The 24,936-nt window shown below is 37.7% G+C and overlaps 1 protein-coding gene and 1 long non-coding RNA gene across 3 annotated transcripts; one reads left to right on the forward strand and one right to left on the reverse strand.

Moving 5' to 3' along the window:
* The first annotated feature begins 1,331 nt into the window (after positions 1–1,331).
* On the forward strand, positions 1,332–20,008 carry plg (plasminogen). Its single transcript, XM_042389812.1, has 19 exons — positions 1,332–1,417; positions 4,948–5,083; positions 5,574–5,680; positions 6,058–6,172; positions 6,265–6,404; positions 8,034–8,154; positions 8,267–8,385; positions 9,549–9,711; positions 10,172–10,296; positions 10,709–10,868; positions 11,212–11,393; positions 11,478–11,626; positions 11,779–11,872; positions 13,719–13,833; positions 14,704–14,778; positions 14,867–15,007; positions 17,080–17,186; positions 17,875–18,020; positions 19,281–20,008. Exons 1-19 carry the CDS (start codon positions 1,369–1,371, stop codon positions 19,440–19,442), a joined length of 2,406 nt encoding a protein of 801 aa, XP_042245746.1. The 5' UTR covers positions 1,332–1,368; the 3' UTR covers positions 19,443–20,008.
* Positions 14,028–23,146, reverse strand: LOC121881962. 2 transcript variants are annotated; one of them, XR_006091966.1, is made up of 5 exons: positions 22,545–23,146; positions 18,543–18,667; positions 17,778–17,913; positions 14,681–14,770; positions 14,028–14,290 (listed from the first exon to the last, which is right to left on the reverse strand). It is a non-coding gene; the product is annotated as an uncharacterized LOC121881962 (long non-coding RNA). The 2 variants fall into 2 exon arrangements; XR_006091967.1 differs by lacking the exon at positions 22,545–23,146 and adding an exon at positions 21,262–21,527.
* Positions 23,147–24,936: the final 1,790 nt, after the last annotated feature.

The raw sequence follows: 24,936 nt of genomic DNA on the forward strand, positions 1-24,936 counted from the left end.
TTATCCCTGTATCTCAGTTTATAGTGTTTGTTTTGAGTAAAGCACTTTTTAAACATTGATTGTGTAAACTTTATTATTATTATTATCATTGTTATTATTATTATTATTATTATTATTATTATTATTATTATTATTATTATCATCATCATCAAAAGTCATGGAGTAGAAGTATGTAGTACAGTAGCATATAGTGGAAGTACTCAAGTAAAGTGCAAATACCTCAAACTTGTGCATAAGTACATTACTTGAGTAAATACACGTAGTTACACTCAACCATTCAGTGACACATTGTAATGTAATTTATATTAGTTAGTATTTACATTAGTAGAACTACATATTATCAGCAAAATGTACTTAAAGTAAAAGTGTTCATTATGTAGAAATAATTACTATTTAACATTTGCTTTATTATTTTTACATGAGGACCTTTGTAGCTGTTTTTTTTGATAAGTGCAATATTAATAAAACTCACAATTTCACTTACAACTGCCCTTAAAATTGGTGTTTTTTTATAATTAAAAAGACAGTGACACCATTTTCCAGCACTGAACAGTGGTTACTCAGTCCTACCACACACTGATCAGTCTAAAGTAGGTTGTTTTGTAATCATATGTTTGCAGATGAGGACATTGGTCCCTTTTAGCTGAAGATTAACTATATATATTGATCTACTTTGATCTAGATCACACAGTCTTCATCAGCAGAATGAATCAAATCTATCACACATTATGATACATTATCATCACATATACTGCACACACAAACATCATCATTAAACAAGCCTCTCATTATGCAATAATTTATCTGTGTTATAATGAAACCATCACACAGGACATACAGGAACACTGAGGATGGACATTTTCTGGTGAAGTGATGAAGACAAAGAATGTTGATAAGAAAACACAAAAGGTCACATGATATGAAAGGGGGTCAAAACTCGGGAGCAGTCTCCTAAAATCTACTGTATCTGCAGAAGTGCAACAGTGAGAAGCCTGTGGGAGCATCTCAGTATAGATAAAAAGCCTTCAAGTTTTCTTCCCGCTCTCCGACTGACAGTGTTTCATAACTGGAAGAAGGTAGGAGTTAAAAAAAAAAAGGTTAAGTAGGCAATCTTTAATAATATTCAACACATACAGTAACTGAAAGGATGGACTGCGGTGATACTGCGATGCAACACAGTGTTCCCAAATTTCCCATAAACAAGGTTTTTGACCTGTCGCTCTTTTACCGTCCTTGTTGAGCCAATGATTGACTAATGATTGAGCTGTCCTATTTTTCTTCCCGACTTGCTGAAAGGAGCCTAATAATATACCGGGAGCCACCTCTGTGCGTTAGTCGACTATGAGCTGTTAGTGTAAGGGCCTCACCATGGACCTGTACAAAGCAGCTTTCCTCCTGGGAGCCCTGATCTGCACTGGTAAGATACAAAGGCCTCTTATGATGATAAATGTGAATAATTCTGTATGTATATCATTGCCATAAAATTTTTAAAAAAGTGCGACAGACATTCTGCTTCACTGTGAGAGTATCAGGACAACCCTGTCCAAGGTGATTAAATATGTCAGTTAAATGTTATTTTTATTATTAGTTTATTACACAAAACATTTTCTTTTTGAGTCACAGACTGAAAAGCAGTTTTTAGGAAACACAGTGGAACTGGAGACTACCGACTACCAAAAATAAACTACAGTAAGAAACAACCATCATAGCAAAATGTTAACTTATTTCTCCTGAAAACATTATAAGTTTTGTAATTAATGTCATCTGAAAAAAAACAGATTATTATTATTTTAGGAAAGTTACAGGTAATTTGTATATTTTGTAACAAAAGTATATACTTTTCTTTAATACAAATTGCAGCTTTTATCCCAAGTACAATCTTTCCACAAAGCCTTCAGATAGTGCGTGATACTTTAAATTAGGCAAACAAAACATAAACATAAACTCAATTAAAGCTGTAAGCAGCGTTGGTCGGGACCTCACACTCTGGCCCGTCGGGATCAGATCATTTTGCTTTTTAAAAATGAGGGATATTTCTTACAAGTGTGGTGTACTTTTATTTTGAAAGTTTGATTGACATGTGTACTGTCAGCTATGTAGAGACAATAAGTAACTGCAGCTGGACACAGAAAAATACTCATATATTTGAATGCAGAGTGTGAGTGAACCCACACCTTTTTGAACATTTACTGCTTCCACATAGTTTTAGATACAAACTTCATTTGGACTTTAAATGAGACACGAGACTTTGACCTACAAATCTTGAATTTACATGCTTTTTTCTATCTTTTATCGTTTTTGAGAAATTAGTGTGCGTTTTAAAGTCTTTTCTTGCTCCTCCTGTGATTTTATAATGAGTGTGTATTGCGGAATGTTTCACAGAACTGAGGGAGTGACATCACCAGGAGCAGTTGGAGAGGAGGATTTTAGAGAACACTTTTTGTGAAATATCCTCATAAATCCCTTTACTTTGGCCAAAACCTACATTAAAAATAATATTTTAGTAGGGAATTTCATTGCGATTCCACTGACACAGCTTTGAAAGTGGTCAGACTTATAGTTTAGACATCAGAGACATCTCTGTTTGACACAAAGTCCATGCTCATAGATTGCCTCCCCATTGGTTTACATTGTAAGGGTGATGTGGCACTGCAACTTTCAGGGCTTATAAATCCAAACCGTTCAAGTTATTACAAAGTTTTTGACAAATTTTTTTCAGCACAGTGTCATAAGTCATGTATTAAATTCGGAAACCGATACCGTTAACACCCTCGGAGGAGATAGCGTTTGTTCGGGGTCCAAAATTGGAGCAAAGTCTTACTTTGAAAGTCTGATTGTGGACTTCCTGTTGGATTTAGGCCAGGGGTGTCAGTGTATGATTTGTGGGTCTTGATGAGACGAATAATTGAGTTTTTGTTTGATCTCTCTACGACATTCCTACAGGCTGTGGCGGCCATTTTGGTTACATAGGTGGTACTAGAGAGCACATTTTGGCACTTAATTTTTACATTTTATCAAATTTTCACCACACCTGATGTGTGTGCCAAATTTCGTGAGTTTTTGAGCATGTTTAGGGGGTCAAATTTAGGGTTTGAGTGGCGTAATAAAAAAGAAAGAAAGAAAGAAAGAAACAAACAAACAAATAAACAAACAAAAAAACAAACAAACACACGAAAAACAATAGGCTCCTCGCTCTTTTGGGCTCGGTCCCTAATAAACAGTTCAGTATTGAATAGTACTGAAACAGTATTGAAACTGCAAAGACGGAAATTGGTTCGTTTGACCAGGGTCCCCAAGGACCTCAAAGCACTAATTAAAACATAAACAGAGAACAATAATATTAAGTCATCAGGAACAAATTGATTGACAAAGTCATGAAAAATTGGAAAATAGTGTTTCTACAAACTCTCTTTTTGCATTTCTATATGTGTTTCTTCTTCTTAAGCTTAAGAAGGTTCATAAGATGGATTTTACAGTCATCTTAGCCTTAAGATGCTTTTGGGAAATGAGGCCCTGATTCGCTGTCACCACTTTTTTTAGGGTGGTTTTCAGCCCCAGCAGGCAGCTCTTTTTCAATGAAAAAGCTCAAAAAGCTCAAAGGTTCGCTACCTGACCAGCAACAAACAGCAAACACACAGTTAGCCGTAGACTAATTGGTGAACATAGTGCAGCATTTAGCAGCCAGAGCAAAGAGCCAGATATTTCCCTAAAGACTTGGTGGAGACCAAAAACAGAGCTAAAAGCAGAGAGAATATTGGACTTAAACGTGACTCAAAATGTCATGCTTGGCTCGTTCTTGCTGTCGTTTCGCTTGAGTCACCTCTCAATTTCAGGGCCTTGTATCAAATCTATCCATGAAATCTCCAACCTTTTTTATGCTTGGCTGTTGATTCATGGAAAGGGATTCTGTTTTGTGTGCCATAGCAGTCATTTTTACCAAGTTTAGACCAACAACATAACCTTCAACCTTCAACCGTCTCCTCAAACTCTACATACAGCACAGTTTTCCCTTCTTCTATCCTGTTTTTGTTCTTTATAGCTCTGACTCACCTCTCAATGGACAGCTCAGGGTTGCAATGCAAAACATTCAAGTCAAGCCAAATTGGTCAACATTTGTTTCCCAGAACACTGTTACATCACTGCTACAAATTAGGCCAAACAATATCTCACTGTTACTCATTCCCCATGTGTGCGGTGTCTCAATAATACATCTCACATTCATATAATTTTGTCATTTTAAAAAAGCATCAGTTTTTTTCAGAGTGTCAATCCAATTGTGATTTTAAATCTGAAGACTATAAATGTTTAATTTATCTCATGCAGCATTTAACGAGGAAATTGGCTTTTTAGTGACATTGTTATAAATAATTCAGCCTTTTATTTAGTTAATTCAAGCTGATTTTTCATACAGCTGTAAAGTATATATGTATACTGTAAACATGAGTATGTTAGTGTGTATGTATGAACAGTGTTTATGCCAATTTGCAGGTTTTCATTTACTTTCCTTTTCAACCCTTTATTTATTTTTAAAATATTGAATGTTCTGTCAATAATTAGATGATCTATCCAGTCCAGTACACATTTAACCTCCCACTTCTTTTCTCATATAATTTCTTTAAACATTTTTGTTAATTGGTTAGTTAATTATTTTTGACTTGATTATTTCCATTAATTACTTCAGACTTTGCTGGATCACCTTAACTTAATAATTTCCAGATTTACTGTATATGTTGAATGACTTATTTTCTTCTTTCTTCTTTACAATTCATCCTTTATTTTACATGATTTGCAACGTAATTATTTTGTTTATTTGAAAAGTTTTACCTCATACTTAAAACTTGAAACCCAGACGTGAGCTTGTATGACATTTATTCATGCTGTGAATGATAATTAATATGCTGTACTATATATTTGACAGTTAATAAATGTTTTTGTCTCTGATTCCAGTCAGCAGTACTGAGGTGGACGGCTATGCCAAAACTGAAGGAGCGTGGATCCTCTCGCTGAACAAAAGAATGTACTCTGTAAACGCTGTGGCTGAGTGTGCCACCAAATGTGACACTGAAACATCCTTCACATGCAGGTACGTTCACACTTACCAACTATCTATTATTTATTTTCATTTCCAATTAATCTCTTATTTTTTAGATTAATTGATTCATTGTTTTGTCAATATACATCAGTAAATAGTGAAAAACACAGTTTTCATTCCCCATAAATAACAATTTATATATATATATATATATATATATATATATATATATATATATATATATATATATATATGAATAGAGAAAAGTAGAAAATTATTACATTTTAGTTTGCTTGAACCAGCAAATATTTGAGTTTTTTCATTGATAAATGACTTAAACAGGTACTTGATAATATAAATGGTTGCTGATTATATTAAAGTAGCCATAGCATGCTTTTCATGATTTTCTGTAATTTAAATACTGTTATGGTGTTGTATGTTGATGTTAAACATGGTCAAAGTACCAAAACTTGAGGTAAACGTATTTGAAATGCAACCTGAAAGTCAAAATTCAGGGCATTAACCCGGTTTTTTTTCACAGGGCTTTCATGTATGTTGAAAAGGACCAGGAGTGTTGGACGGCAGCAGCAAACTCTAAATCAGAGATGGTCTTGCGCAGGAGCAGCACAGCTTTATATGAAAAACAATGCAAGTCCTTTTGTCTTTTCCAAAGACTGAAGCTTGTTTTATTGTATTTTGGTGGCCTTTCTTTTTGTCCGACAAATTTTGATACATACCAAAATGTCAACAAAAGAGCATATTAAATTATTATATGATATTCTTTACCCTTATTATACTGTGGTTAATGTTTAGCCTTTGTTGCATGTTCAGTATTATTTGGACTGTGTCACACAGATTAAACACAACTGTTGAAATGTCACTTCAGTCGAATCAGATAAATGATTCACTCAAAGATTTGTCTAGCAGATAATAATACATTTTTGCTGTGCACTATATATCTCAAAAAGCATTCCAGTTAAACAGCAAGTTGATTCTGATGAAGTTCTTGGTTTTGTCTTGTCCAGTATATCTCCTGGAGTGTGTGAATGGAATAGGAACAGATTACAGGGGAACAAAGGCCAGAACAAAATCAGGAAAGATATGTCAGAAATGGGAAGCAAAACAACCACACAGGCCCAAGTATGTATTCAGACATTGTCAATTCATTTTATATATAACATCATACCTCTTTACATCACTTCATATAATTTTTCTGCATGTGTCTGCTGTAGCATTACACCACAGAGCCATCCCCGAGCAGACCTGGAGTCCAACTTCTGCAGAAACCCTGATGGAGACAGCGGGGGACCCTGGTGTTACACCACTGACGCCAGTACCCGCTGGGAGCACTGCGACGTGCCCAGCTGCACTGGTAACATTCACATATTACACTTTCTTTAGAGGTTGAATCAGCTATAATCACTATTTTTATACAATAACAATAAATCAAATCACAGTGTGTAATGAATTGGTTGTGGCTCGTAGTGATGAACCTACAGAGAATTATCAGTGACTCTGCAGCTCCTCTCGGCTTTACGGAGTTTTATAGTGAGTTTCAGCTCATTGTTTATCTGTCCGGCTGCGACTTTACTGTTCTGGTTCACTCTCAGCGCTCTCATAGCGTCGTTTTGGGCCGCAGCAGGCAGCTGTTTTCAGAGAAAAAGCTGTAAAAAGCCGCTGTACACTACCTGCTCAGCACCAAACGGCAAACAGACACAGTTAGCTGTAGACTAGCTGGTGAACATAGTGGAGCATTTAGCAGCTAAAGAGCCAGATATTTCCCTCAGGAGTTGGTAGAGAGCAAAAACAGAGCTAAAAGAGAGTGAATATTGGACTTACATTCACCAGGTGGACAGAAACACAACTCCACATGAATGATAATGTTGCTCCGTAACTGCTGGATGTGGAAATAAGCAACTGTTTGTTAACAAGTTCAACATATCAGCTTTGAAGGTGATGATATGTCAGTGTTGTGTTCACAACTTGTTTCATTTAATGCAGCTTTAAGTGTCCAAAATGTAAAATATAGGCACTATATAGTGTCCACAAAATCTCAGGCTCTCCCTTATGTCTTTGGGTGTTTTGGGGTAGTTTTTTCTTTTCTTGCTAATAGAAAAGGAAATTACAAATCACTCTGCTGATTCAAATTGTTTAGTTCAGTTGAAAGATTTGTAGTCCCTGACTGTGCAGGATTTTGCACTTTTCTCTAAACTAAGTGACAGCATCGCTGTTCAAATGCACTTCAGTAGTACATCATATTGTAAGGTTAATAGACCAGCAACCAACTATTAGTGAGAGTTATGGCATGATGATTGTTTCTGTGGCTTCCCTGTCGTCCAATTAGCTTTAAAGAAGAAATAACGTACTGTGAATCACGGCTTAGCTGACAGCAGTGCTCTCAATCAACCGTCAGGAGTGAGTCGAAATGATGGTTCAGTATAGTTGTCAGTTCAGTTTGAAGATTTGATGTTAGAGATTCATTCACATGTGTGCTGAACAACTCTACTTCTTGGAGAGCTTGACGTTGGTAGGAAACTGCTGCTGTAGGCCTTCAAAACCCAACATAACACTGATTGAAACATTTGATAAAACCTCTCTACAGTCTGCGATATTCCAGAAATCCCATAACTAGTGGGAAACTTGTAAAACAAGAGCATAATTCAGACAATTTAATGCAATCCAGTAACTGCCCTGCAATAAATACTACACTGGGAAAGCTTATCTGTTAACCCAGATGTATTTTTCTTAAGTTTAAGTGAGCAAAGTTGTTTTGTTAGATGGTGTTTCTATTTTTTCCCTTGCACGAAACAGGAACATTGTGTTATTCTCTGCACATATGACATATATGTGAAGCATTTCTGTAAATATACAGCACACAACAACACATTCTAGCCACACATTTGCAAATATATCCATACCTACTGCGCACACGTGAAGTAAACGGACATGCAGACCAATACAACAGAGAGACAGTGTAATGTTTGCGCTTGTTGCTTTACAGAGGAGTGTATACACTGCAGTGGTGAGGACTACAGAGGAAAAATCTCCACCACTGAAAGCGGCTTCACCTGTCAGCGCTGGGACTCCCAGAAACCTCACAACCACGGCTACATCCCCTCCGTGTGAGACTACAAAACAGCACATTCATTCATAAAACAACCACAAGCAGGATTTCAGGAAGCTAAACATTGTTCTTAAAGATATATTTAAATGTTCTCTTGATTCTTTCTCTAGTCTTACAGAGAAGTATCTTGAGGAGAATTACTGCAGGAACCCCGATGGAGAAGCCCGACCATGGTGCTTCACCACCAGCCCATCCAAACGATGGGAAATCTGCTCCATACCCCGCTGCAGTAGGTCCTCCTGTTTCGATACAATGACTTTTGTTCTGATTGTTTTATTTTTGTTTGATTTGATTGACTTGTTCGGGTTGTGTATGCTGAACACTGGGGCAGAAAGTTGGTATATTTGTGTTTAACATCAAAATTATTGATAAAATACAAAAAAGAAGGGGGTAGGACGTGATAAGTATTCACTTCTTCCTACTCCTTTTTTTGAGAGTTTAATGTATATATTTGCTGTTTATTGGTTATTCTTGTTTTGTTTTCTTACATTTACTTTTTTTAACATGTTCGAATTAAAATATAATCTATATGTAATAATTTCCTTTACTTCTCCTCCATCCTGGCAGTGTAATAACTCATTCCTGCCCAAGCTTCAACCGCTGTGAGCACAACCTTTATAATTATGAGGAAATTTAACTAATCTAACAGATTTTTAGAATCATAGAAAAAGTCTACAAACAAAAGGTGTGGGTTTAATCCCTCATGTGATTATACCTGCCCTTGAGCAAGATTTGTACCATCATCAAAAAATTAATTTAGGTCTTTTCTTATAAATAGTATCATTTATTATGTGTTACATCAGTGGATTGTGCTGCAGGAAGCTGTTCGGTCTCAGTCAGAAACGTCAAACCTGTAATAAACAATCACTACGGCAGCTACAGAAGCTCATCAATTAATTGGTTATTTAATCATTTTAAATTTTTTTGTCTTTCTGCCACTTATCTGGGTCCAAGGCACGTTAACTGATTAATTAGATTACTAGAATGTATTGTTATATATGTACTGACAGAATTGTTATATCATGTACTCAATAAAAAAAACTAAATTGCATTTTATGTGATATTAAAAATGTCTTCAATTTAATTTTGTAAACACTGCAGAAACCCTGCAGTAGATCAATTACAATACATCAATACATTATAATAAACATGTAAGACTGAGGTCCAAAATGATAGTAAAAAAACCCCAAAACAAACAGTTGCCCTGTTTGCAGGTCATGTCAACCACAAATCTTACAAAAATATCCACTCTTTACAAAAATCCTTAGCAAAATACACCTATTTTTCTTCTTTCTCATTAAAATTTGTCAGTATATAAAACACTGGTGCTGCTTGACATGTTCTTATCGTCATTCCTACAACAATCTTCTGTATCTCTTCTTCTATCCTCAGCATCAGAGCCTCCCACCGTCGTTCCAGAGCTGACCTGCGCCACCGGTGGAGGCAGCGCGTACCGAGGCACGGTCTCTGTCACAGAGTCTGGCAAAACATGCCAGGTCTGGTCTGCTCAAACGCCACACAAACACAACCGCACTCCCGACAACTACCCCTGCAAGTAAGAGCTACTGTGACAGAAAAAATATTTTCGAGAATAGTGGGACTTGTTCATTTTACATATGACAGAGGGAGAGTGGGGAGGGTTTCAGACACACAGGGGGAATTGAAATTGGAACATGTAGCTGCTAGAGTTGTTGGAGACCAAACCAGAGCTAAAAGGAAAATGAATATTGGACTAAAATTCATCAAGTGGCCATAAACACGACTCCATGTCTACAGGATGTGTACATAGGCCACTGTTTGCTGACATATTAGCCGTAACAACTTTTTAAAGCAAAATATTGTCGGGGGTTGTGTGGGTGTGTCAGCTTTTTGTGGACTTCTTCTGCCCCCAAGTGGCCAAAAAAATAAACTAATGCAGCTTTAATTTACAGAAAGGCAACTTTGATGTAAATTTTGTAGTCTTTTTATATTATGATTTATTTCTTTATAATTAATGATTATCATTTATTTGTCAGAGGCCTGGATAGCAACTACTGCCGTAACCCTGACAACGAGATGATGCCCTGGTGTTACACCACTGACCCTCATACTCGATGGGAGTACTGCAGGGTGCCGAGCTGTGGGGATGCACCTGGACCAGGTACTGTGTAACACTGGTCACTGATGATGATGTCTGCTTTAAAAACAAAGTTGCACTTAAGTTGCACTTGTAAGGTACCATAAAATGATTTATATACTTGTTCAGCTGTGCTTGCTAAACTGAACATACACTTTGAAGAGAGAGAAAACTTGCAATAGAAGGGTGTGTATGAAAGATAAATACTAGCTTACGTAGTGATGAAATTGAATGAACAAATGAGAAATAGATTCCTTGCCCTCTTACAACGATGATTGTGGTGATGGTTTTAGGTTTTAGAGTAAGAGAGGAAGACACAGCAACCAGGTCTTGAGTTTGAAATAATAATTTATAGATCTCTAAATCGATCTCCTACCTCTGCGTCATATGAAAATGAATCAGTGAAACAAATCTGATTCTTTGTCTCCTGCTGCAGGTGAGGCAGTGATTCCCCCAGAGGAGGAAGACTGTTACGAGGGGGACGGAACGACTTACCGTGGAATAACATCGGAGACCATCAGTGGAAAGAAATGTCAAGCCTGGAGCGCCATGACTCCTCATAGCCATCGAAAAACTCCACAGGTTTTCCCCTCAGCGTGAGTGAGTTAGTGTTTACTTTATATTAACTACTATTACTATTATTAGTCTGAAGTTAATAACCAGTTAAGCCAAGTTTGAGACCCAACAAAAGGTTTGAAAATGTTTGGTCACAACAAGCCTACCATTACATCTGGTTACTCAATCTCCAATTCTCCACTACTTAGTCAGAGGCAAATCCTACCCCTGATGGCATTTGAAATTTTGTTTACAAAAGATGAACACACAAAAAACAGCTGAGATCTGAGTTCCTTTCCTGATTTGATTTTACAAGTTAAAAACAGAACCTTGTAGTTTATTGGTACCTGCTGTCTTCAAGTTTCAGGTCTTCTCTTTCAACAGAGACCTCAGGAGGAATCTGTGCAGGAACCCTGATGGAGACCGAGCTCCCTGGTGTTACACTATGGACCCCGGAGTCCGCTGGGAGTACTGCAACTTGGAGAAATGCCCTCCTGCTGCAGTACCCACCCAATCTACTAAACCCGAGGTCCCCTCCAGTGCCACCCAGACCCCACCAGAGAAAGGTAACTCTTCTAACTTTTAAAATCTAGTTTTGGACCTTTGATTCGTCCTTTATTCACTGTCTTGTTTCTCGGTTGCTGTGTTAGACTGTAAGGTCGGGAGTGGAGCTACATACCGCGGCCCAACCTCCATCACCATACTGGGCGTGACCTGCCAGGCCTGGAGTGCTCAGAGCCCTCACCAACACAATAGTTTCACCCCACGAACTCACCCCGACAAGGGTCTGGATGGCAATGTAAGTGTGTGTGTTCCTGTATGAACCATTTTGAGTTGTCGACTTTTGGTATGAAGACATTTCTTTCTTGATTTTATTAACAATTATAAAGTTGGCAAAGCCATAATAGTATTTTCTACTTTATCAGTTTTCTCTGTGTTTTTCATTGTCAGCAATGCAGAAACCCAGACAGCGATGTGAATGGACCGTGGTGCTACACTACTGACACGAGCAAGAAGTGGGATTACTGTCAGATCCCTGACTGTGGTATGTAAACTCTATTTGAATGTGGGACACTACACGATAAAAAGCTTACATAATATAAAGCTAACATGCTAAATGTCTTGGACAATGTCATAGGATATGGTCAACTTACAACTTACGCAGCATGCAACTTGCTCTGCTGTTTTGGTGGACCGTTTTTGTTCACACAGCCCAAAGCGGAGCTCTTTGCTGGTGTTACGGGTTCGGATAACAGCTCTTTATATTGTTACATTTTACTGTGGTGTAGTGTTTTTTCTTCAGTTTATTAGGGCGTCATCAGCTCCTTTGAAGGAATTCCTCTTTGGGCAACGCCTCCCAACAGCCCACCTGTGTTTGTGCCCCAGTCTTCCCTGTCCTCAGCTGGTTCTTCCTTTTTTCGTCACTGGTTCCAGCCACCAATCACCAGCCTACCCAACCCATCACTCAAGATGATAAAAGCCACTTCAGGCAAATGCCGGGGCAGCTGTGATTTAACCTGAGCAGTCTGTGTCTCCCTGTTGTAATGTTAACTTAGGTCTTTTGGTGTGTGAAATAATGTTAATTCAATTGAGACACTAGTTTAGTGGCTTCGGGATCTGGGCACTAGGCTTACTTTGTTTTTTTATTTTCTTACATCCTTTATTTCGGCACCACATGCAGGTAATTTGACTGTCTAGTGAACACTAGGACTTATGGGTGGCTGCTAACGCGTGTTTAAGTTTGACAGGTAAGATTAGTGTAGCCACTTCAGGTTTTATTTCATTTCTTTCAGCTGCTTCCAGCTGTAGTGAGCCAGTAGGGATCTGTTGGGTTAGGAAGCATATTTTGTTGTTTGTTTTATGATTTGGCGCCACCCGCAGCCCTTCCCCTTGGCTCCATTTTCTGTTGGTTACTCTCATTTATCTATTGAGCTGAAAGCTTGTACTTTTGTAACTTTTCTTAGTGTCAGTCCGCCAAATAAATGGCAGTGCTTGCCTGACTAAATCGGCAGTGTGTTGCTTCCCTTATTGGATGTCACCACTCCAAGGCAACATGGTGGAAAGCCTAGTCCTTGCTGTATATAGGTTATCCTTGCCTTTCTGACCCACCAGCAGACAGCTATGTTGACTAAAAAGCTTGGTTTGTGTGACTTGGTTGTTATAAGTGAAATGGTCCAATAATGATTTCAAGTATTTATGTGATCATGAGTGGCAAAGCCCCTCAGTAGTGAGAACTGTTAGAGGGAAGTGATTGAAAAATGTCACGTTACATTATAATAAAGTCTAAACCATTTAACTACATTCAAATGGTGGTTTTGTCTAAATAAAACCACAATGTTGTGAACTTTCTATTTGAACTGATGGTTTGGTTCAGCAGAGTCTTAAAAAATCCAACATGTCGATGATCGGATAGCTGGCAGATCCAACGACCACTAGGGGGCACTAGTCCATTATTGTCCTTGATTCAGCTTCCATTCAGCTCCCAGTTGACATTGTTTTAAGTTGTGCACATGGCATTAGACTCAACACAGTGAGGCTGACAATCTGCTGAGCCTGACATGTGCCAAACTGGCCGCTGTACAGAGGCTAAACTGTGTTTATTTAACATTCATTTCCTCTAGCACCACCCTCTGGGCAAACTCTACATTTTTTCCCAACTAATGCTAATCATTTTTTTGTCCATCAAACAATTTTGGTTTCTCGTTTGTCCTGAGAATTAGCTCCATAGATAGCAAGGCTGTAAACTTTTAGTGCTGTTAACCAGTTTGTCCACACCTTGTATGGGCACTTTACTTGACCAGATTCTAGAAAAGACGAAGCCAATCATCCAGTAACAGCTTCATCATTTGTTGTGGTGTTTGTGTTTCACTTCGACTGAATTTTCTTTGCAGCAGGAATGAAGTGCGGAACGCCAGTCATCAAACCAAAGCGCTGTTTTGGTCGTATTGTGGGAGGCTGCGTGTCTAAACCTCACTCGTGGCCCTGGCAAATCAGCCTTCGGACCAAGTGAGTAGAACAACTCCAAAATGATATCGCTACTTACTGAATTGTAAAATATGATTGAAAGGTTTAAGTGATATTGGGTTTTTAAAGAGCAATCCCATTTTTTATGTGCAAGCAAGTTTGATATTGATAAGAGTGTTGTGTTCAGATATTGAGAAATCAAAATTGATTTTAATCCACAAAATAAAGCCCACGTCTTACCACTGAGTATGACTCTCTTTTATTATCAGTGTCAAGATTAAAGTCAGGATTATGTACCAACATTACAGAGAATAGTGAAAAGATCACATTAAAAATGATCTGCATTTTGCTATTAAGACTAATTACAATGATTATGTTTTTCTTCAAGAATTGTACTTTTTAGTGAAGGTGAAGAACAATCAGGAGACACTAAAACTCTTTATTGAAATCCAGACTTGTAAAATTGTTGCAGCTCTCAAAGGGAGGTTGATCCACCGGTCTGTTTAATGGTGGAAACACTCTGTTTTACATTACTGCCTTTAAGTGAAGAAAACAGCATAAAAAGGTACTGTACATTGATATGTGCAATATCGAAAATATGTAAAGAAAATCACATATTTTCCAGACTAGTTTTCTGTAGTTTCGGACATAGAGAAACCTACTATTAGCATGGACACTGGCTGATATCACTTTTTTTATGTACAATACCAGTCAAAAGTTTGGACACACCTTCCTATTCACTTGAATTAGAAAAACTTTTGACTGATACTGTATGTTAATGTCCACATTGGATTAGATTGTTAGACCCCATAGAAATCAAGATGCTGCATCTGAAGGGCTTTATCATTAAATTTTGAAATAAATATCTGATATAAGAACTGAAATATACCTCTTTTTGTCTCTTTCTACCAGTACAGGGATCCATTTCTGTGGAGGAACTCTGATTAGCGCTCAGTGGGTCCTTACTGCCGCTCACTGCCTGGAGAGGTCAGAGACTATTAAAAACATCTTGAAGACCAGATCATGTCATAATACAAACAATGGATAAATATGTTTATAAATGTTTGTACTGTAGGTCCAAGCGGCCCTCAGCCTACAGGGTAGTTCTGGGTGTTCACACAGAGAGAGCTGCAGAGCCGACCAAACAGGAAAAGGCACTGGAAAAACTGGTGCTGGGACCCAACAGAGCCGACATCGCTCTGCTCAAACTGGAGAGGTGAGTACTGCACATATCATCCTGCTACCACTACTAATTCTGGGGATAAAACTGACCTTACACTAAACCCCTCCCCCAACGAGTCATTAGCTCTGTTTCCATTCACCTATTTTTATGTGCATTTTGAAGTATTGCATTAAAAAGCTTAATGGAAACGCCAAAATTTAAAAAAAAAAAACTTTCACAAAAAAGTTTTTACGCTCTCTTGAAGTGGATTTTGGAAATGTCAAAAAAGAGTTCATAGAAACGCATTTGTCAAATAAATAATGACGTAGCGAACATTGACTAATCAGCTGTTTCCACTCTTGGCATCTTCCGGCGTCTCCAGATAGCTTGAAGCATGGCCAATACTAGCTGACATGAAAGAATAACTACAGCTTGCCCAATTGAAACAAATTCCTGAAGACCTCTCTCCATTTTTCTCTCATCAAGGCAATATAACTATTTGTTTTGCTTCTGATTGGCAACCTCTACTTCTTCTACTCTGTTTACTGGCAGATTATTTAAGCCTATACCACCATCTACTAATGAAACTATGTGTTGCGTAGCCTAGTTTATTCGCTTCAAACCAGTTGATGGAAATGCTCCTAATTCGCATTTTCCTTTTTGCAACATTTCAAAAGTTTTCTTAAAATTACTTTGCAAATTTAATGGAAACTATAGTCCAATTACACTTTAGCAACGGTAAATAACTGCTAACTAGCTTTCAAGCTACTCCGCTAATTATTTTCTTTATCGATTAATCTGTCAATTATTTTCTCGATTAATGGATTAGTTGTTTGCTCAATAAAATGTCAGTAAAAGGTGAAAAATGTTGATCATTGTTTCCCAAAGCCCATTGTGACATCTTCAAATGTGTTGTTTTGTCCTGACCAACAGTCCACAACCCAAAGATAATCAGTTTACTATCATTATAGAGGACTGAGGAAACCAAAAAAATATATAATTGTATTATAAAATTCACAACTGAGAAGCTGGAATCAGAGAACTGGGAAATTTTCTTCTTCTTGCAGCTCTACTTCCAAGGCCAAAGAGAACATCATCGGCAGGCTACATATTAGTTTGTGGGGTTACAGTTTACATTAGCAAGAAAAACCCTTCACTACTAACATGTCTATATATTACTTCTTCTCTGATTTGTGGAATTTTTCACTCCGGCAACACCAGCCAAAGTTACATGATACCTTTGCATTCGCTAAACACATTGGTCATTCTTCATCCTAAAAGCCTTTACTCTTGTAATGTTAAAAATGGAAAAACATGAAGAAATATGTAAACTACACATCCAAACAGGGTTGAACAAAATAGCAGTCCTATCTTACATTTTTCCTCATCCTACTTATGATACTATGTCTAACTAGCTATATAATGCAGTACAAGAACATTGCTTTTTCTTCTACATGAATCATCTGCTGTTGCTCACATTATGCTTGGGACATGTTAGCTTAACTTTAAGTTAGCACAATATTATGAATATAGCCATGAAGTTCATATTTAAGACCTCTTTTATAGTCATTAGTCATTTAAACTAAAATTTAGCTCAATTAGCTAGCTAGCTAAAGCTGACAAAACAAAGATGTGTTTGTTGGCTAGAAATGAGAAGCAGGCTTTTGTCTACATCTGTCTGAAATGAATGACCTAATGTTCCTAAAATTTTTGAGAATTTCAAGTGGTAAATTTTGCACTGTTATCATTTTGAACTGAATATGTGCCATGTGAGAACAGAAAGCCAGATAGCCATACTATAGCAACAGTTAGGAGGGCACACAGGGCTTAGCGAACAGTCAATTCATTATTGGATGACAATTTTGATAATTAATTAGTTGAATAAGTCATTTATAATACCTAACATTTGCTGGTCACAGCTTTTTAAACTTAATTTGCATGCTTTCCACAATTTTATATAGCCTAACTGTAAATTAAATATCTTTTTATCTTTGGATTGTTGTCAATTTGAGCTCTGCTAACTTGTGATGGCCATTCATCATTATGTTTGATATTTCATCATTAGTCACAGACTAAATGATATTCCTGAAAATGCCGTTCTGATGTGTTTATGTTTTTTTTTTCAGCCCTGTACTAATAAATGACAAAGTCCTGCCAGTTTGTCTGCCAGAAAAGGACTTTATTGTTGCCAGTGGAACAGAGTGTTATGTTACTGGATGGGGTGAAACTCAAGGTACGTCACATGTATGTGTGTTTATGTGTGTGCTGAAACTTCTATATGGGCGAGGACCAATTTAAGTTCAAGACCTTGAGAGCAAGGTCGTTTTTGGATGGTCCGTATACCCCTTCAAAAGGATGTTTGGTTTTAGGGTTACAGTTAGAGTTAGGGGCAAGGGAATGAATACTTTATATCTTGAAGTCTGGGATAAAAAAATTGGATTTTTTTCCACTTGAAAACAAAATTCTGAAAAATGAGGGTAAAAACCTCTTTAGAACACTGGAATCACATCTTTTTATTGATTTGGTAGTGGACTCAGGTGCCAAATGATCACATTTGTTGCTTTTTTAATTAAAAATACCAGATATTCTGAGACTGTTTCAAAAAGTCAACAGTGACTTCGGTGGTGTAACAGAATAAGGAAGTGTACCTTTAAATTAGTTATTTAGAAGATATGTCTTATTATAATAGAATATTGATATTTGACTCGAACACACTGGATCTAATACACTGAATGTGTAGAGTAAGTTTGTAAACACATTCATATTTATTCCTGAAAATTTCAACAGGAAAATTCCCTGAAGTTTCTAAACTGTAATACAATACCTCTCAGAAGTCTCCAAATAAAGGAAATCCTGTACTGATGATGGTAATGATGAGGATGAGGAGGATGGGTGGATAACTGCAGCGAGGTGTGTTGCAGGTACGGGAGGTGAGGGCGTCCTGAAGGAAGCTGGTTTCCCTGTGATCGAGAATAAGATCTGTAATCGTCCGTCCTACCTGAACGGCAGAGTCAAAGATCACGAGATGTGTGCAGGAAACATCGAAGGAGGAACAGACAGCTGCCAGGTATGGAAAACTCAAATTATGGAAACTATATAACGTTGTGCATTGCTATCTGCCACAACGTCTTTTGTGATACTCAAAGTATTTTTCAAATCAATCTAAGTAATACATGATCAAAACCAAATTATTTGGTATTGAAAACACAAGCAAATGCACCCATAATGTCCATTACTATGTATTATCCTTTGTATCCCATTTAATAGTCACAGCATCTCTGCAAAATCTATTGAATGTAATGTTCACAGTTTATTATAATTTTGTTAAACTGGGGCCTTTTGATAATCTGAAGACAGGGTCTGTTAACTGCTTGAACAGTCATGTTTTGTTTCAATTAACTCTGCTCTAGTGATGTTGCAACATGACAGGTCGCAGCAATTACATTGATCAAAATATTATAGGAATGTATAAAACTAGAGCTGAAACTATTAATCAATTGACAGAAAGGTAATCAGGTTTTATTTATAGTTGGTTAATCGTTTAAGTAATTTGTCACGTAAAAATCCAGGGGAATATTTTTGACCTGACCTGACACAGTAGATGGAGCTGTTTTCTGCCCTTCCAGTGACTCATGAGTCACAAAAAGTGACCCGCAGTGAAATCGTCAGTGGTCTGCGGGCAATCTGGCATTCATGGGTTGGAGTCATGTTGAGCTGAGCAAGAGAAGAAAAAAAATCACTCTTAAAAGGCCAACGCACCTGCAGTACTTAATCCAAAAGGCAGTTTTCAGCAAACTGAAAAATGAAAAATAATAACGATAAGCCTGTACCCACAATCATGAGCAACTCCACATTCCTGGAATATGTATTTTATGAATAAAAGTTTGTACTTTTTGGCCCAGAAAACAGCGCCATCTACAGGTGAAAAAATATTTCCAAGTCCAGCTCTTAAAATGCAATGACTGAATTTGTTGTTTTTATTGTTTATAAACTGGTGTCTTGATCAGGAAATATAAGTGATTTGATGTCACGTCAGGTATCGTGATTGGCGTTCTGCATTATTTTATACATTTCACAGACCAGATCGATGAATAACGGAAATAATCTGCAGATTAATTAATAATGAAAATCATCAATAGTTTCAGCCCCTGTTAACACTGGAAATAAAACAGAACTTACAAAAAAACAAAAAAAATCCTTTAAAAACAGTTTTGTGCTATAAAAAAGTAATGAAATTCGGGTTACGGGCAGCAGTTGTACTGAGTACCATCTTAAAGTTGGAAAATACATTCTTCTACATGTGTGTTTGTGTTTTTTCTCCCTGCAGGGTGACAGCGGAGGTCCTCTAGTGTGTTATTCCCAGAACAGGTATATCCTGCAGGGTGTCACGTCCTGGGGTTTGGGATGTGCCAATGCCATGAAACCCGGCGTCTACGCACGAGTCTCCAAGTTTGTCGACTGGATTGAGAGAACCATCAAAGCCGATTAACGTCATCAAATAGCTTAAAATGTCATAAAAGTGGTTCATTTTTTTTTCTTTTTAAAGACATTTCCACACGTATGTACTGTTCTGCTCCAACATGACTACTTTAGTTTGTGGGTGGTATTGTTGAAGTCAGCAGGTCATTTGTTTCCTGTAGTTCTTTGGGCTACAGTTTAGTAAATGAGAGCAAAACAAGCAGAGCATACTCCTGGTTTTGGGATGTAAAGGTGTATTTTCTGTTAATTAATTAGTTGTTATTCATAGAAAATATACCAAAGGTCAATATGTTGCATCACAGTGAATAAAATATATCCACATATATGCTTTTCACAGCATTTTTCTAAAGGAGCATGTGTTGTCAAATTGATGAAGACACTTTCTTCATTTGCTTGTGAGTTGTGTTTTTACATATGTCTTCCTAATTTGCAGTTTGTTGAGCTTTCAGGGTCAAGTCTGAAACAGAGATGATTTGATCAAGAAATGTTACAGAAAAGCAGCCGTTTTCAACATACAGTATATACTGTACGTTCAAGAGAATTAAGAATCAATCTACCTCAAAGTTATTGGAGAGTTTCATCTTCTTGTTCTTTTTGAGGCTGATACTAAAATATAGATATTTGGGAGTTTACGATAACAATAGACAAGGCAAAAGTAATTTCTTTAAAACATAAGCACATAACTTTTCTTGATACAGATCCCTTAGATTTAAAAAACAATATTATACACACCGTGCGGGACATTTTGTTGAAAAACAAACTTGTCAGCCCTCTCTTTTGGAAATCACTATATAACAGTAACTATTTCCAAACTACCTCAAACCTAGTTTGGTATTTCTGTACTATGATTTCGACATATGCAGTACTGATAACCAATATATTTGCAATAAGCTAATATTGTCTGATTTATCCGTTTAGATCCACCAGGGTTTGGATTTGATTTACCATATAATCTGCACATGAATATTTCAGCCACTCGAATGTCTCAAATCAAAATGAGCGTCATATCAGATACCTACTACCATTATTACTAAGTATACATGATGCAAAATCCTCAAAACCCATAATATGATGGTAATTTCATGAATGAGAGTTGAAAACGGCTAACTAGTGAAAGTGACTGAGTAAAGTTTCATAATTTGGTTGCAGAATCACTGCTGATGGATCTACCTGATATGAACCACAATATACAAGATATTACACCTGACACTGACCAACAGTGATGTGTGTGACACATCTAAACCACTAAGATTCAGTATTTATTTCCTAGTTTGACATCTTTTGTGAGTAAGCCAACTTTTTAAACTGACTAATGTTATCAGCTCAGCTAGTAGCCTAAATTTTGTTTCAGGAAGCTGTGACATAATCAGAAAAAGTTAGATTGGTCATAAAACTTGCCTCAGAGGTTATCACTGTTTGTATCAGACTGATAAAATGTAAAACTTTTTGTCTATCTAACACAAGACTGGGCTAGTTTGGTGTCACTAGCTAAGGGGAGGCACAACTAAGCTATCATTGCTAACGGTTTAGCCGGCTACAGTGCAATGCAAAGTGCGTTATGCTCTGCTCATATCATGTTCACGTAACTTGTAACTCATAAAGACATTTACACACTTAATTCTCCTGGCTCAGCATGAGAGGATGTTTGTGTCACTGCTTCAGCTTCAACCCCTTTACCGGTAAAAAATCTTAGTATATTCACTTTTTACTCACACAGCCTGTTTGAGGTAGTGTTTGGTATAGTAACCGCATCAAATGAAGACCTGTAAGTAAATAAGACACAAGTATTTCCACGTATTTTCCTGTAAACCCTCTCTGATTGGTGTTACCTTCGTTCTGTTCACTGATGATACAACAATTACAACACTGCTGCCTTCTTAAATAACAAATCGCTCAAAGTGGAGAATTATTCGGGGCTAAAGACAAACACTTTGGGGCTACATGCCAGGCCAGGTGACGCCGATGCTGCCAGGCGCCACCCAGCTAGCAGTAGCCACATACGGGTGGGGTGTGGGACATCTGGCATACTGTCGGACTCGGGTGACGTCATCCGAGCCGATACCTGTAGTAAGAGGTGCAGCTGAGTGCTGGATAACGGAACTCGGGCCATGTTCAACATGACGTATGTGGCCAACATTTAGAAATGACTCGGGTCAATACTGCCCAGCCAGAATGTGTGTGGTGGAAAACTGCGTTTCCATGATCAGATGAATATGCCAGTGAGAGTGCAAAGATAGCATAATGCCAATAAAAGACAATTCCCAGGGAGTTAGCAAGAAGGCTAATCTGTGGTGTAGCATTTTGGTTTCCTGTGTGAAATAAGTAAAAGTCGCCAGGTCCGTTTTTAGTGTGAGAAAAGGTGAAAGATGCTCAGGCAGTAAATTCTAAGATAAGTCACACTTGTATTATCACCAACATGTCAAGTTCACTCATAAACTCAGAGATAATGACCAGACGGTTGAACATAATTAAAAAATGAGGTGGAGTCTAGAAACTAAGCTCCACAATATGAGGTTTTATGATTTTGCATCAGGTTTTTCTTTGTCCCAGGACAAAGGCCTCGGTTTGCTCTGCATCTCTTTATGCACAGTAAACCTGTTCACATTGAACTCTACCAGCTTCTAGTGTATTTTTTGAGCTTTTCTCTTATAAGTTTTGAGTTTAATACTAGGTTATGGGTGACCTGAAGATTTATTGGCCCATTTGAAGATTTTTCCACGACATGTGACCGACCTTGAACGTTGAAATGTGGTTCAAATAATGTCAGTTGTTGTAATGGTTGTAAAAAGGTTGACAAAATACTTTGTATATCATTTAAATTTTAACTGTACATTGAATCAACATACTATCTTCAACAACATACAACACACAGGTCAATGAAGAAGAATGAAATCTTGAATGTTAGCTAGTCGAATGTAAATGTACTTACCTTTCACACTATGTGGACATCACATATCAGAATTTCAAAACTTATTCTGGAGAAACTGACTTTAGTAAGCAGATAACATAACAATTATTTATGTTTATTTAACCAGCTACATGAAATATGCAAATCAATCATATGACAAATACCTCTGCATTCAGCTGCAGTGTAAAAACCTTAAATATTTACCATTTTCCTCTCGAGTCATAGGATGATTCTCTACAACCACAGAGTCCTGATACCAATGATCAGGGGTTGACCTCAGCTGACCTCAATGTTCTTGGTGTCTAAGATAACAAAATAGGTCAAATTTTGTGCTTTTGGTCAATACATTATAGCTGAGTGCACTTTAGATATTTTAAAAACTGCACAGTTCTCTTCTAATGAGGTCGACCTGAGCTAAAGTCCAAAGAGGCCTGTTGAAAATAGTAAAAGCTGCAGTGGAAGAAGCAACATGTTACTGTTTAATGGAGTTAAACAGCAGAATGGAGGAAGAATTATGCAATCATTGAATGAACCTGAACACAAGCCAAAACAAATTCTCTATGCATGATTAAAGTGTGCTACTGGGATTACACAATATCATTTATGCACAATCACTGTCAAGACACCGACTGTTATTTAAATTAGTCTACTGAACACAAAAAAGTCAAATGGTATTTGGTTTACTAAGCCTACTGTGTGAAGGATTCCAAGTCCAAGTTGGGGGAGTTTAGTCTGCAGTTAAAAACCTAGATGGTGGGTATTAACTGGCATAAGAAGTTTTTTTCTTGCAGCATGGAGAGGGCTATGAAACAGAAATTGAGATCTTTATTTTGGGAAATAAAATGGTTTATTTTACACGTCCGCAGCTAACTCAAACAAAATAACAAGAGAACAACAAACTCAAACTCTAGGATGTTTCCTAAAAAGAATAAAAGTGTTATTTAGTAAGAACTATTGGGAAAATAGGAGGCAAAGCTCTGAGACTTATTTTAGTTAGAGTTTAGTTAGTTGAGATCAAAAGTAGTTCATCATTTCTAGAGGAAGTATCTTGAAAAAACTGCTTAATTTACTGAAGACTTTTGTGTCTGGGCTGAACTGAGGTGCCTTCAATATTTTGTTATTATATAGGCTAGCAGTGGACCTAAAAGATTCACATAGATGCTACATTCAAATACAATACAATCACAACGAAATAGTCATACAATCACAGGAGATGTGCAGGTTGAGCCAAAAAGACAAAGGCAAGTATTGCTCAAAAGGAAATTTGAAGCGGGAGCAGAGGTCACTCTATAACCCAATAAACGGATGTCATCTTCCCAGGATGTTGTGATTTTGTGACTTTTTGAGTGCCGTTTTTGTCCCGTAATGTTTGCCCTACCCTGTCTAGCTCTCTCTCCTGTCCTATCTGATGATTTCCCAGCCAACAAACTAGGGCACCATTCCCTAAAAGCATGTTAAGATAGTCCTAGTCCCACTAGGTCAAATAGACGGTCTCACATTATCCCTATGTTACATCTGCTCCTGCTGTCTCCCCTGACGCTCCCTCCACTTCCATGTCTTCCTAACTGTCGCTCTCTCCCTCCTCTCCCTGTGCATGAGAGGGGACAGGTGTGCCGGAGTCAGAGCAGAGCACCACCAGCTGTACCTCATCCCGCAATCAACCCTACCTATATATTCTCAGCTCTGCCAGATCGTAGCCTCTACTTGAGTCAGTACTACGCTTCCAGCCCTTTGTTCCTAAGCTTATTTGCTAGATGTTTGTTGCATCATACACAGTCCTGAACCTTATTCCCCTCTTCCCTGCAGTTCTGTCTGCCTCATCCTGTCCACTCCATTCTCTTAACCTGGACCCACCAACAGATATCAAGAACTGGATGCCAGACAACTTTCTCCAATTTAACCCTGACAAAACAGAGGTCCTTATTATCGGCCCCTGAGAGCTTTTCTGAAAAAGTACAGCAGCGTATCGGTCCATTAGCAGTAAATGTCAAGCAAGCCTCACAAAACCTGAGAGTCCTCTTTAACCGTCACATGAACTTTGAGTGTTACATAAAGAAAGTGGTCCAGTCCTGTTTCTTCCACCTTTGAAACACTGCAAAAATCAAAGCCATATTATCCAATCAAGATCTGGAAAAAATAAGTCATGCTTTTGTGTCCACCCTGAGTCGTTCTTCTGTGTCTCGTCTCCAGTTGGTCCAAAATGCGGCAGCCAGACTGCTAACTAATACATGGTGTAGGGCACACATCTCACCAGTGTTGGCCAACCTACATTGGCTACCAATAGATTGTAGAATTGATTTTTAAAATTCTTTTAATTACCTATAAGGCACTACATGGACTTGCCCCACTCTATATCTCTGAGTTACTGTGTCCCCTGACCACAGTGAGATCACTGAGGTCTGCTGATCAATGCCTTCTGGCTGTGCCAAAATCTAGGCTTAATACCAAGAGTGACTGTACTTTTGCGGTTGTGGCCCCCCACCCTCTGGAACCGCCTTCCCCTAGTAATAAAAAATGCAGAAGCTCTTAAAAACTCACCTGTTTCGTAAGCACATTATTGCTTAATATCTGATTACTTTCTGTATTGCTTTCACTG

The sequence above is a fragment of the Thunnus maccoyii genome, chromosome 17 (genome assembly GCF_910596095.1).
Source record: "Thunnus maccoyii chromosome 17, fThuMac1.1, whole genome shotgun sequence".
Classification (NCBI taxonomy): Eukaryota; Metazoa; Chordata; class Actinopteri; order Scombriformes; family Scombridae; genus Thunnus; species Thunnus maccoyii.